Source organism: Oculina patagonica, chromosome 7 (genome assembly GCF_052425735.1).
Source record: "Oculina patagonica isolate OP01 chromosome 7, crgOcupat, whole genome shotgun sequence".
Classification (NCBI taxonomy): Eukaryota; Metazoa; Cnidaria; class Anthozoa; order Scleractinia; family Oculinidae; genus Oculina; species Oculina patagonica.
The window spans coordinates 31,418,416-31,431,905 of record NC_135764.1 but is presented as its reverse complement, the minus strand read 5'-3'; the positions used below and the strand labels follow the sequence as shown (position 1 = coordinate 31,431,905).

General features: G+C 39.4%; 2 protein-coding genes across 2 annotated transcripts; one reads left to right on the top strand and one right to left on the bottom strand.

The window, feature by feature from the left end:
• Nucleotides 1-146: 146 nt before the first annotated feature.
• LOC144661620 (transmembrane protein 106B-like) lies at nt 147-8,510 on the bottom strand. The gene is made up of 7 exons (XM_078522424.1): nt 8,226-8,510; nt 6,759-6,822; nt 6,517-6,679; nt 4,855-4,995; nt 4,224-4,276; nt 2,848-2,892; nt 147-1,166 (listed from the first exon to the last, which is right to left on the bottom strand). The coding sequence occupies exons 1-7, from the start codon at nt 8,473-8,475 to the stop codon at nt 1,118-1,120; spliced, it is 765 nt and encodes a 254-aa protein (XP_078378550.1). The 5' UTR covers nt 8,476-8,510; the 3' UTR covers nt 147-1,117.
• A 47-nt stretch (nt 8,511-8,557) lies between these two features.
• LOC144661621 (large ribosomal subunit protein uL16-like) lies at nt 8,558-12,968 on the top strand. Its single transcript, XM_078522425.1, has 3 exons — nt 8,558-8,636; nt 8,999-9,058; nt 11,834-12,968. Exons 1-3 carry the CDS (start codon nt 8,598-8,600, stop codon nt 12,251-12,253), a joined length of 519 nt encoding a protein of 172 aa, XP_078378551.1. The 5' UTR covers nt 8,558-8,597; the 3' UTR covers nt 12,254-12,968.
• Nucleotides 12,969-13,490: the final 522 nt, after the last annotated feature.

The window sequence follows — 13,490 nt, the reverse complement described above, 5'->3', positions numbered from 1 at the left end:
TATCTAAATTGTCTTCTTGCATTTATATTATTCGCGATTTCTGTACTCTTAGTAGAAAACCGTCATAAATCACTAAAACGGTTCTCTCTATTTACTTAATTTAATTACCTTTTTTTCAAAGGAAAACAAATCCTGTTTTTATTTAAAAAAAAAAAGTACAAAATCTTATTTTGCTTGTTGCAAGAAGCAACACATTTTTCTTGCGTATCAACAATACAGCAAGGCTTGCATGTCAAGTTGTCAACTCTTGGAATGATATATACCTGGTTACTATTTTAGGCAGCTTCTGATTTTAGCGACTGGTTTTTTTCCTTTTCCTTTTTTTAAATTTATAGCGACAATTTGATTTTGGGATTTTGTCGATTTTAGAGTAAGATTTAGGTTATCACAGGCGATAGAGCAGTTTTCAATTGAGTGTCGTAAAACCAAAACCAATGTAATTACTTCGGCCAATCACAAAAGACACGGACAATACAGTGAACCAATCAAAACTCGAAGCAAATACAAGTAACCGGCACGAAGCGCGGGAAAACGTGCGCGAGCGAGTCAGGATTGGTTTTGGTTTTACTCCTGATTGGCTAGGAAAGTGGCGCGAGATTTTTAAGCCAATCACTGAGCGTAGAAATGCAAAACCAAAGCAAACGCAATTTACTTTCGACACTCAAGTGAAAACCGCTCTATATAAATAAAATGACTATATAAATTACCTACTTATCATAAAATTACTCAATTTACCAATGGAATGTATCAAGTCGCTTAAAAAGAGTAACCCTAAGGCAGCAAATTGGTAATACAAAAACAGTTTCACCAACAAAATCAGAATTCCAAGCCCAAAACTCACACGGGGGTTACTGGAAGCTGTGACGGACGCGTCACTTTTTGGCGGGAAAACACCGCTGCACGCAATGAGTATTATTCAACAGCCAATCACAAGGCTGGAACAGGAGGGCCATTACTTTCTTACGTTCTGATTGGCTGTATCGCTTTCTGTGTTCCGGCGGTGAGATCTGCGATTTAGGTTAATTGAAATTAAGTATACTCATGCCTTTAATATGGAAAACAGTTCTTCATCCAGGCCGGGCCGTCTAGTTCACAGTTGATGTATTTTAGTCCAACGTCAGTAGGCCTCTGCAGACACTGTCAGTGAATGTGTTTTTGCCTGTACCCTGTAGATGAGATACCACGAAAGATCAGAAAAAGAAAATATGTCATTAAAGATGTGAATATTGTTCATCGTGGTGTAAGATAGGTAATGAACGTTTATTCGTTTGTCTCACGATAGAATCGCTTTGAGGTCGATGAGGTCGATTGTTTACGCGTCGCTATTTATGCACGTTGGTTCGCTGTGATTGGTGCATTTCGATCCTCATTATTATTCCGACTAACAGATGGTGTTCCCTCATAGGTCCGCTTTGTAGTTGAACGGCTGTTATGCTTTCTGATCGTAGGTATCCATGCTTCAGGAATTTCAATTCCGCTATCTCTATTGATGTTATTAGAATGAAGTCTTATTTGGATAGCCTCTTTGACCCTGCGTGTGTATCGGTGAGGGTCACGATCGATAAACTTGACTTGTTTCCATAAAGGAATATGCCCCGTTTCGTTTGCGTGCTCCGAAACTGCGGAGCTTTGTATATGAGCCAGCCTTATGTCTCTGTCGTGTTCTTTTATCCTGTCTTGCATCGCTCTCCCTGTTTCCCCTATATATACTTTGCCGCATTCACATGGAATTTTGTATACAACACCTTCTTGTTTGCCTGGTTCTAGGGCGTCTTTCGGTCGTACTAAGTAAGACCGAAGAGTTGTGTCAGATTTAAAGACGGTGCGAACGCCTTGTTCTTGTAGGCAGCGGCGAAGAACCTCTGATACACCTTTAATATAGGGTAAAACCGCAGTAGATTTAAATTCCTGCGTGGGTTCGTTGTTGGCTGTTGGTCTTGTGGTCTTAGTAAGTTTTCGTATGAACGAAGACGGATAACCGTTAGAAACAAGTACCGACGATAAATGTTTCTTTTCTTGAGAGATAACTGATGGTTTTGTTATGAGGTGTTTGGCTCGGTCATATAGACACTTAACAATACCACGCTTCACTGACTGAGGATGGTGTGAGTCATAGGCTAAGTACTGATCAGTGTGTGTGGGCTTTCTATACACACTGGTAGTAAGAAGGCCGTTTGAGTCCCTTATAACTGACGTGTCGAGAAAGGGAATGCTGTTATCTTTCTCGGTTTCCATGGTAAAACGAATAGTGGGCTGTTGGCTATTAAGATGTTGTAAAAAGCCGTCGACTTGGTCTTGATCTATATTTTTTTTCATATATTGATCTATATTTTTTTTTCATATATTGGTCTTGATCTATATTTTTTTTTTCATATATTTCCGCTCAGAAATCCCGTTTACACTTGTCGGAAACGCTGCAGTAGGCATGCACTCCATCGCTAGACATATCATCGGCGATTGGAAAGCATTTCAATCATGGCGATGTGAACCTCCTAAAGGAAAACCAATTTCGTGTCCTGAAAAAATGCCGAGGAAAATTTGACTGTCTCATTTACGAGATGCTATTTATAAAGAAACTGCGACCAAATTTGAATACGCAGGCGGACTCCATACGTGCTAAACTCTTTGTTTGACAATGAACATTTTTTACTTCTCAACTTTTATTAATTAATCTCCATTGTCTATTTTTAGTATTTATACATTTTATCACATATTTTCTTTGCTTGATAATGACGTTAAGTCAACGTCGAAACGTCGTCGTCTTTTAAAAATTTTTAAACGGAGTTTATAATGTTTTTAGCGAATGTCTTATCGCAAATTTTCATGAGATTTAGATATTTTACTTACGTTATAAGGAACGCCAGATTAAATGACCACCCACAGCACACTCTCCTGCGAAAAAAGAAAAAATGCTTTACTATCTCAAACAAATGGTGACATACCTCAAAGAGTTTTTTCTGATAGCAACTTTCTATGCATGCTCATTAGCTGAGAAGCGTGATGGTGGCCTACATGAAGCACTGCAGTGTGTTATATGCTCTAGTAGATCAGTGGTGACGCGTCCGACCGGCGTCTGAAAAGATCCACCGTGCCAACAGGCTCCCGTGTGGGGACTGGAGAGAAAAAATCTGGGATCGGAGCCCGGAGCGAACCCAGCGATGTTTGGGTCTGCGAGAACGCACTCGTCTTTTTGAATATTTTCAGCTCGCCCCGCCCACTGATTCTATTCACCATATACCTCGCTAAGGAGCCTGTTCGCAGGCTACAAGAGGTCAAAAGTTCAACTACTGTTAGAAGAACTCAGAATGTTTTTTAGAATATCTTGTGTCACTGACACATTTTTCTCCTGCCCTGACCAATCAGAAGCAGTCGCATGTTTCCCCCGCTTAGCACCTGTTGTATACTGATTGGTTCATTGTGATATTCATTTGTTGTGATTGGCCAGGTGTGATTAGCTGGACAAGATTGAAAATAGATTCAGTGTAAGTTTTTTCCCTCGCCTCCCCCCTCGAGTCTCCTTTTTCCCGCGTTCAACGATCTTATTCTAAGAAACATACGAAAAAAATAGAGGGCTGTGAACAGTCTAAAACTGCTATAAACTTTGCCCTCACTGTACCTTTTAATTACGCACAGTCTGCTGAATCAACTGATGCGTTTTTTTTTTCGCTGCCGTTAATGATCCTAGCAGAACACTCAGGAAACAGAAATTTACTGCAACAGGTTTAAAAAGTCGTGTATGTTGTTTGTGATTGGTAGATTTGAGTCCATTTTGTTTGTTTCTTCTTTTTCAAGGTTCGTTGATTGTTGTTGTAATGATTGATGGCAGTGAGAATTGCAATCGTTTTGAACTTCAGAGTTCATGTCTTATGAAAAAGCTCAGTAATTGTGTTGATTAAAAAGACTATTTTACACATTTTCAACTTCTAAAAATCGTCTCCATAAAAGTCACATTACTGTGAAACCAGGGCTCGAGACTAACGGTAGCCAACTAGCCAAAGACTACTAAAATTTAGGTTTTGGCTACCAGGTTTGGCATTCCTACGGCTACTAGCCATTTGGCTAGTGAAAAACTCGGAAAAGTCAACTGTTCTTGACAGAAATCAATATACCTGACTAGTGAAAAATTACTTTTGGCTAGTAAAATCTGACATGTCACTAGCCAGTAAACCAGTGAATTAAAAAGTTAGTCTCAAGCCCTGGAAACCTAACAAAACACAACTTACTTTATCTTTATTGCTTCTTGTTTTGTGTAAACAGTTTTCACAACAAAAGTATGCTGCAAAAAAAAAAAAAGAAAGAAAAGAAAAGTAGCCGTTATGGTTTCCGTTGAATGAAAATCTTTTTATACCACATTTTCCTCAGTTTGGGCAGCCTAAAAAACCGAAGAGAGCTTTCCAGGGGTGCCATTTCCTTCCCGACCCTGGTCTAGCAGAACCAAGACTCCGTCCAGTGGGCGGCTTATTAGAGGTAGGTAAAGTTGAAGTCTGTGTCAGGCCTAGTGGCCCATACAGGCCATAACTTATCCCTGTTTCTGTAGCATGAAGTGACTAGGAGTATTTTTACTCCCCACAACATTAATTTTCTGGTACCCATTTATACACATGGATGGAGAGAGGCACTATGAGAAAAAAGTGTCTTGCCAATGAACACAACACAGTGACCCCAGCCAGGGCTCAAACCTGGCTGCTCGATCCAGAGTCCAGCGTGCTAACCATTAGTCCACCGCGCCTCCCCCCGCTCAGTTATTAGAGAGGGGGTCTTAAAAGGGAGGGGTGCTTAATAAAGCCTTTACGGTACCCACATGAAATAAAAACATACTGGATAATAAAATTTCTCACATATTAAGTAACATACATTACGGCTTGAACGTGCTGGAATCTTAATAGTTCCTGGGATGTCTGGGTCAGCTACAACATAGTCATTCCAGTTCACTTGAATGCTAAAGTCATCCAAACGTGCCTCAAAAAAGTTGGAATTCTTGATTAAAGTAGTACACTGTTGAAAGTGGAAATGTTTAAAAGATAACTACATCACACATAAAAAACTTTATTGTACTTACAAAAAGTATGACATATCAACTCTCCAAGTTTATTTTTTTCATTAGTGGCCATTTGGCCACCGACTACTCGGGTTTGGTCGCCAGTGAAAAATTTTAGTCGCTAAATTAAGCTCATGCTTTCAATCCTTCTTCTCAATTTTAGTCGCCAGGCTGGTGACTTTGGTTCCAATTTAGTCACCAGCTCCAAAATTTTGGTCGCCATGATGACTAAAATGGTCTTAACTTGGAGGGTTGCATATCAGTACAAATCAAAACAAAATTATTGCGTGGCTGTCATTTTGTACATACAGCCATTATGGAATTGTTTTTTCTTTAATACAGTTAAGTTAGCTGAGTAGTATGTTTCCTTGCTTTATACATGAGCCCCTCAGGGCTGCAAATAACAGTCGGTCATCGGACATTGGCTGACCAAAATTTGCTATGTCCATTGAAATCCCGAGTGTGGTCAGACATGATGTCCAGACAAGTTTTTGATTTTACCTCAACAATGAATAAAATCCAACCTTTTGTTTTTGGTGATGTCCGACCACAATTTTGTCTTTTCCGACCAAGATGGTGTCTTAGTTGGACATATGTCCTTTCAAGTGAAAAAATTTATTTGCAGCCCTGGCCACTGGCTCGGATAGGAAGGGCAACCTTATCGCGTGTTATGACTCTAATAAATTAATTGATCGACATATTGATTGATGCCAGCAAACTTTTATCACACCTGTGAACAGTGCAGTTTTGTTATTCTGTTATGACCCATTAATACTTGCATGCACCTGCACAAAGACTTGGCTCTTGGATTTCACAGGTGCCGTGAGAATTGTGCCTTGCTAAAGAACACAACACAAGAATCTTGGCCATCTGGACTTGTTGATCTCAAGTCCAGGACAGTGACAGAGGGGAAACATTTGAAGGGTAGTACTTAGATAAAAATTGCTCAATGGACAGTGTTTGCTACTGTCTGAAATCTAGTTCTTCCCTTATTCTCTTGGGGCTCAGTCTTCTAGGTGTTACAGCGAATTCAGGTTGAGTTTTAACAGTCTCAGTTGTCACCTTCATTGTCACAGTTGATTGATTCCGTTGAAGGGCAAAATGACAGACATTGACGGCGGGAATGACAAAAAGAACACTGTCACTCGTCCAGTGACTATTACTTGAAGAGGGAATCCTGTCTTGGATCTTATTATGGCAATTGAAATCAAGATAGAATACTCCTACTATTCTACAAAAGAATAACTCCAGTATTTTTTACTGAGGAAGATCAGATGAACCTGGAATACAGCTAGTTTGTAGCACTTTTTCTCTGCCAGAACGTTGTCATTCCCATTTGTCATTTTGCCTCGCAACGCAATCGATCAACCTGACAATCACAGTGACAACTGAGACCATTAATTGCTAAACCTGAATCCGCTGTTCCTCACTGACACATTCATGGTCATATCAAGTATCATTGGATCTAAAATACTTACATTTATGATAATGAAAGGATCTGTCTTGTTTGTCTTTGGAATACTGATATTTTTGGGAAATGCACTGACTAATTTCACTGATATATTTCTGGGGAAGAAAAGCACACCAATGGTGGTGCAGACTGCTAAGCAAAGAAAAATGGCCACTGCAAGATAAAGAATCCTGAAAAACAAAAACAAAACACATCTTGTAACGTTCTAGCTTTTACACAAACACAACATCTACCAATCAACAGGCTTACGTTCTCCTTGGCTTCAGCCGACTGTCTCGTACTGGGATCAGTGCAACCAAGTCATGTTCTTGTTCTGGAAAAAAAAAAAAAAGAATATCCAGATTAATTCTTTCCTGCAAATTTGACCATTTCTTCATTAGTGATTGAAATAAAAAAAGCTCAGCAATTTCTGTTTTCTTTCCCTTTTTGCTTTGTTGTGGGGTCAGTTATACACACTCTACCTTTTCACTTTTTTTTTGGGGGGGGGCTGACCAGGGGTCAGTGTCTAGTCGAAGCTGTCATGGATGGCGGAATCTTAAACTATTCGCTTTAGTTATCATAGGTGGCAGAGCAGGGGGGGCAGGGGGCTCTAGCCCCCCCCCAAACAAAAAATTTGTGGGTTCAACCACCCCCCCCCCCCCCCATTTCAGTGCCTAAAGTATCACTAGTGCAGCATAAATTTGGTTTTTCAAGACACAAATTGTTTTATCAGGATCGTGCTTGGTGGGATAATATGGAGTACTTTCAACAAAACTCTTTTCCCAAATCCGCTACTAGGAGAGGTCCGCAGTCCGTTACAATTGTATTTGACAGGCATTGGCAACTTCAGACTGTACATTTTCTGCCCTCCGACTTCTAAAGAACAACTCAAAAAGCACCATGAAGCAGGATCGTCTGAACTGCCTAGTTATGCATTGTCACAAATCAATTATGGACCCACCGGACACCGTGTAAGACATTTTGGGAAATTTGAGTAGGGGGATTCGCCCCCTCCCCTCTCCTGGAGGGGGGTATGTGCTTGGCTTAGAGTACGATGCCACCCCCCACGTTTCAAAATGCTCTGCCGCTTCTGTTTATATATTACATATAAAAATATTTGTACCTTTGTGTTTGATACTGCATGTACCTCTTAATTGTTTCCTTTTACCTTATTAAACTTTGATTTTGAGGTTTCATTCAATTTGAAAGTAACTTTGAGCACATTACAAAAAATCTTTTAATATGTGACACAGGAATTGGCAGGTCTGTTAAAATGCACCTACATTAGATGTGAATCATACTTACAGCTAACCACCAGTTCAGTAGAAAAAGTAAAGTGAAATTAAAGACACGATATTGCTACCTGACAAATAGCTACATATGATGCAATTAATTTTAATATTATTTATGTTAAATAATAAGTAATTTACAGCAGTAGTCGATTCAATACCGTAAACTTCGAAAGCAACAACCCTTACCACTTTCAAACTGCAGCCTTTTCTTATCGCCATTTGATGAGGGTCGCTATTTTCGAAATTTGGTAAAAACCATTATTGCTCCTTTCTGGGTATCGTCAATTTCAGAGCCTTATTATCCTATTTAAATTTGTAATGCATGGTTTAAATAATTACTATAACAAAGTTTCTATTGTAACATATATACACCAGTGTAACTAATATTAGCTCCCCGGAAGGTTAATTAATAAAGCAGCCGTAAGAAAACAAACTTTTAGTTTACCTTTCGTTAGTTTGCCCGATCCTCCGCACGTCGGACAAGTCTGTGTCAAGCTGTCGTCTCTCAGGTTCCCGTCACGATTACTAGGTCTATCGAATTCCTCGTAACTGTAAGCCGGGCTCGAAGGTCGCGCTGCCGGTCCTATGTCATCGACTGTGGAACAATTTCCATCACTGGTCGGATCAGAAAGGATATTTTTCCCAATCGTCGACATCTCTTTCTTTTGCTGGTATTTTCGGATCCAGCGCGACATCTCCTTGCAAATTTTGGATGATTACCATATCTGCACAGCGGCTGTCCTTCAAAACTATACCTGCTTCAAATAATCTAAATATTCTTGCAATACCCAAGATGCTTTGAGGAACCATATCAAAGATGGCGGTTTCTGTTGGTCTTGCAAGAACAAGAGTAAAGGTTAGTGTTGTACGTTTTATGAGCATTTTATTAGTATGTTGAATTGTTGGTGAAACACCTTTTACACTTAAGATTTTTGTTATTGTTTTCAATAAGACTTACATTTATGATAAAATGGTCTTACTCTTTTGCAATCTGCTCTATTAAGCATCATGGCAAGACTCAGACAATTAACATGAATTAAGGCAGTAGTAATTATGGCAACATTAAATTAGTGGAACTCATACACAGTGGCTTAAAATGTTCAATGTTCATTGGCATTAATCTTATTATAAAAATTTATTATACCTAAAGTATGAGTTTGAAGGTTTTACTCCATCAAGTTAGTAGAAAGAGTTAATATGCTGTTGTTCTTGCTCCAGGTCTTCCAGCCATTTCTGGGCTGTGTAAAGAACAACCTCGCTCTTTTAGCTGCAACACAGGTGAGATATATGCAAAAGGGCATTTGAAACATTCACATAGTATTCATATAATTATTCGTATTTTAGTTTTGGCATGGTTAACCCTTCCAAAAGTAAAGTGACGTACTACAGACTATGGTAGTCATAGGGCCAATAACTAAAATCAACCAATCAGATTGCTCCATTGCTGGAGTGATGGTCCAATATTTTCTTAGTATTGGACTGGGTATTCATTCGTTGTGTCCTTGGTCAGAATTCCTTTTTTTATCCTTTCTGCTTATATGTGTAAAAATCTCTTTCACTTGTGTAACAAATCTCTAATTAACCAAGCTTGTTTGGAGAATATCTGGGAGAATATCAGCCCTCTGTCTTTCCTGTAATGTCAAGACCTCATGCTTTGTAAATAAGATGTACGGTATTTATGAAACAGCTGAGAGAGCCAATAACTACAATCAACTAATTAGAATGCTTTATTACAGGTCAGTCCAATTTCTTCTAAGTATTAGATCTAGTTAAGTTTCAACATCTCTTTTCCATTATTCAAATGTCATGCAATAAGTCTCTTATTAACCAACCGTGCACGGGACAGTAGTGAGGGTACATCATGCCTTGATCTTTAAGGACTTATTGCACTTGATTTGTGCATCTGTGGCCTAGGGCCAACATTTTCCAAGTATGACCCACCACGATACTTCAATGGGCGTCAAAAGTTCTTGAGACAGTTGGATGAAATTGACACTAATTTAAAATTCCCGTTTTTTCACCTTTAATCTGCTGCCGCTTCTGAACCACTGCCCCTCCCCCCTTTTCAATGTTGTACTCAAACAAGGCAAGTCTTGCAGATAACAAATACAACATTGTTTCGGGGGGAGGGGGTTATATTGAAGGGGTGAGGGGTAAAATTTGTCCAAGGTACTCAAAAAGTGCCGACTGTCTCAACACTTTTGGCGCTCATTGTCTGAAGGTGAATTTTCGGTATATCTTGAAAATAAGAAACTACATAACATGGACACAAACATATATTATTCTTTAGAATCAGGTGATCACATTGGTACTGCGCTGCATTACGAAAGATTAATTAGCGCGTAAATATCGTGATTATTGTAATTTGGCGATGACGTCACAAATCGGCTAGACCTGCGCATAAACAAGGCCAAATCGTTTTCAAGGCTAGAATTTGTGTTGAAACACGTGCGTATGTCTGCTTTGCAAAGAAATTAATAGGATTAGGTGCCAAATAAATTATGCAACAACCTTAAATATCTCGGGGTTTTTGTAACGCATTTTAAAGCTGCTTAAAGCAAAGGAAAAAATCGAGCGTGCGTGACGAAGAAAGCTATCGGACGCCACCAAAAACTGTGTTCGCGGGAAAAGCGGTCCAGTCTTAGAAAAGTCCCAAGGTTAAGGGATGGGATGGGTCGATTTACTGTCTAGAAACTAATGCGGTAAGCAGGCGCCAGCGCAAGACACGTTTCTTTCAGAACAGGACAATGTTTTGGCGTAGCAAGTGGTGTAAGTTCCTTGAAGCACGGCAAAAGGGACTATTTACAGTCGGAATGTGAAAAAGATTCTACAAATTGCACGAAAGATCAAACTTGAATGCGATGACAGCTTGTATACAGGACGCATTGCGTATCTCTTAGCTAAAGAAGAAGTATTTTTAACATGGTAAATCTAATTACATGACGATGCACTAAAGAAGAACATATAACTTTCATAACCTTTGGTCTGTTTTGAGGACGCATCTCCGATACCGTGAAGTCTCTAGATAAAGGCGTAATTTCCAGAATAATTGCAAGTATGAACAAGACAATGGATTAAATAATTGTAAACAATGGACAGGGTACAAATATCGAATATATATTACTTTCCACCGATTATTTTCGCGCATTTTTGATCCTATGATCGCCTTGTGTGACGGTGTCACGCAACTAGTACGTAAAACGTCACATGCCCGTGACTCTGACGGCTTTTCACGTTATTATTGACGATATTATTCATTTAATCACGTAAAAATGCATGCAATTGAATGGAATCGCAACTATCCGTGATTGTTCAACAAACAGCTTGTCAATAACATGTGAAAAACGGCTTCTTTTCTCGAAATGAACGGGTAACCACGAGTAACCACGGGTAACCAAAATATTTGAGAAACAAGATACTCTTATTCCTTTTAATTTGTTTGGTTACCCGTGGTTACCCGTGGTAACCCGTTATGTTATATATCAGAAAAATGCGTCTTAGTCCAGGAAACATTGTAGTTCCATGGATTCTTAGTTTGCACTTATAACTATTGCAAAAAGCTAGATTTCCCTTTCAGACGATGGGCGTCAAAAGTTCTTGAGACAGTTGGATGAAATTGTTACTAATTTAAAATTCCCGTTTTTTCACCTTTAATCTGCTGCCGCTTCTGAACCACTGCCCCTCCCCCCTTTTCAATGTTGTACTCAAACAAGGCAAGTCTTGCAGATAACAAATACAACATTGTTTCGGGGGGAGGGGGTTATATTGAAGGGGTGAGGGGTAAAATTTGTCCAAGGTACTCAAAAAGTGCCGACTGTCTCAACACTTTTGGCGCTCATTGTTGTTTAGTGAGAAGCAGGAGGTATTATCAATGACAAAACACAGACAATGGTTGCAAAGGAGAGAGAAATAATAATTTTTATTAGATGAAGATGCAATCAAAAAGTTAATAGGGGAACAGTAAACAATTTTTTTTGCTTTGTTTGCCTAAACTTCTAACCATAATATTAATCAATTTTACTTTCAATCCAATGCCTATGTTTATACATGTAGGTTCCAAATGTCTATCCTTGTTGTCATCGTGCCACAAGAACACCCCTTCCACTCCGCTACAAATATATGGACCGGTATCAATATGGAATCTATGCCAAGCAACCTGCCCTCATAAGAGATGCAGCCCTGGAGTCTGCACGTCTGGCCATCACCAGGGCAACAAAAACAAAGGAGCTGTACATGGTTACAGCAGATATACCAGTGACAAGAAAACCGCTAGGGAGTAAAATGGGAAAAGGAAAAGGCAAATTGGATCATCATCTGGCTAATGTCATGGCTGGGAAGGTCATCTTTGAATTTAATTGTGACAATGAAACTCATGCTATGGAGGCTATCAAACAAGCCACACACAAACTTCCAGTCCGCACACAAGCCAGGATTAGACCTTCAGGGAAAAAGGAGATATGGACAGACTTCTGAATAATGTGAACAAGTCACCACAAATGACATTTACACTCGTGCCTTCTGCATGGCAAATAGATAACACGAGAGAGAGCCTTGTCTCACCCCTCTGCATACCTATTACCCAAGCAAGATGAAGTGCGTATTAAACGTTTCTCTTTTTGTCTTGAGTGATTACAAGCAAATGTAAATGACATTCTTAGAAGATGTCCCGAATACCAAATCTCTTAGCAGAAAGAAAGACATGTGAAATATGAAATTTTGTAAAACTTCGTCTTGATTTGACTAATTACAACAAAACAAAATGAAATTATGCTTGTTGTTTGGGTAGTTATCTTCATTTTAAATAGATGACTTTGCAGAAGTACAAACAACGCTATTTTGCACTTGCCCAGTACTGTCATTTTGACAGAGCTCAAGGTTAGCTAAGCAATTTGTTAAAATTTTGTTTCGTTTTGCTCCGTCATTATGACTTAAGTACTAGTTTTTGGTCTCCTGGTGTTTCTACGGGTTTAAAGGTTATTGAGTGGTTTTATTCAGTTATAAAACCGATTTATTTTTATGTCACAGAATTACAAAAACACAGCGTGAAAGAGTTTTTCAATGGAGCAGAAGTTTGACTTTTTTCAACAGCCGGAAGAGATAAGAAAGTTCTGCTCATAAGCAGTGGTTAAACTACAGAAGACAGGGACGGTTATTTGCATCTCATTGATTAAAAAATAGTGACAATCGATGACAATTGTGTGATCTTAAAACACTTTGTGGCACGACGCATCGCTGTCTTTTATGTAACCCGCGAGACAAGCGGTTTGGCGGGATTCCCGCCAAAGGGATCGCCACAGGGAAGGGTCTCATTAATCTCGTTCCCAGATCTCGCGGGTGGGAACGAGATTAGGGTCTCATTTACCCGGAGGACGGGAGAGAATTGTTTCTGTTTGCCGCTCTGTGTAAAACTTGTAACTTGTAAATGCGGTGTTGCTTCTAAGGCCGCAAAGAAGGAAACTTTTAGCACTTCAGACTTGTGTCCTTCACTCGTTATTCGCCTTGATAATAACCTGACCTTTATAACAGCTCTATGCGGCAAATAATTGATTGATGACGTTGTTACACACTTGATCAGCTTGTGAGGTGACGAGAATGACTGACCTAAAGAATCTTATCAGCTAGAGAATATTGTTTTCATGTACTGCTAAAGTTTTTGAAAACTGTTTCGCGCAGGCTTGGGACTTTGCTGTTTTCTTCCCCCTCCCCCTCC

Excerpts from the sequence above, each read along its gene's own strand:
- LOC144661620 (XM_078522424.1), bottom strand. The coding sequence starts at position 8,475 with ATGTCGCGCTGGATCCGAAAATACCAGCAAAAGAAAGAGATGTCGACG. Across the intron at positions 6,680-6,758 it reads CGGCTGAAGCCAAGGAGAAC|GATTCTTTATCTTGCAGTGG; the intron begins GTAAGCCTGTTG and ends TTTGTTTTTCAG. Across the intron at positions 2,893-4,223 it reads CAAGAAGCAATAAAGATAAA|GAGAGTGTGCTGTGGGTGGT; the intron begins GTAAGTTGTGTT and ends CTTTTTTCGCAG.
- LOC144661621 (XM_078522425.1), top strand. The coding sequence starts at position 8,598 with ATGGCGGTTTCTGTTGGTCTTGCAAGAACAAGAGTAAAG. Across the intron at positions 8,637-8,998 it reads TTGCAAGAACAAGAGTAAAG|GTCTTCCAGCCATTTCTGGG; the intron begins GTTAGTGTTGTA and ends TTCTTGCTCCAG. Across the intron at positions 9,059-11,833 it reads CTCTTTTAGCTGCAACACAG|GTTCCAAATGTCTATCCTTG; the intron begins GTGAGATATATG and ends TTATACATGTAG.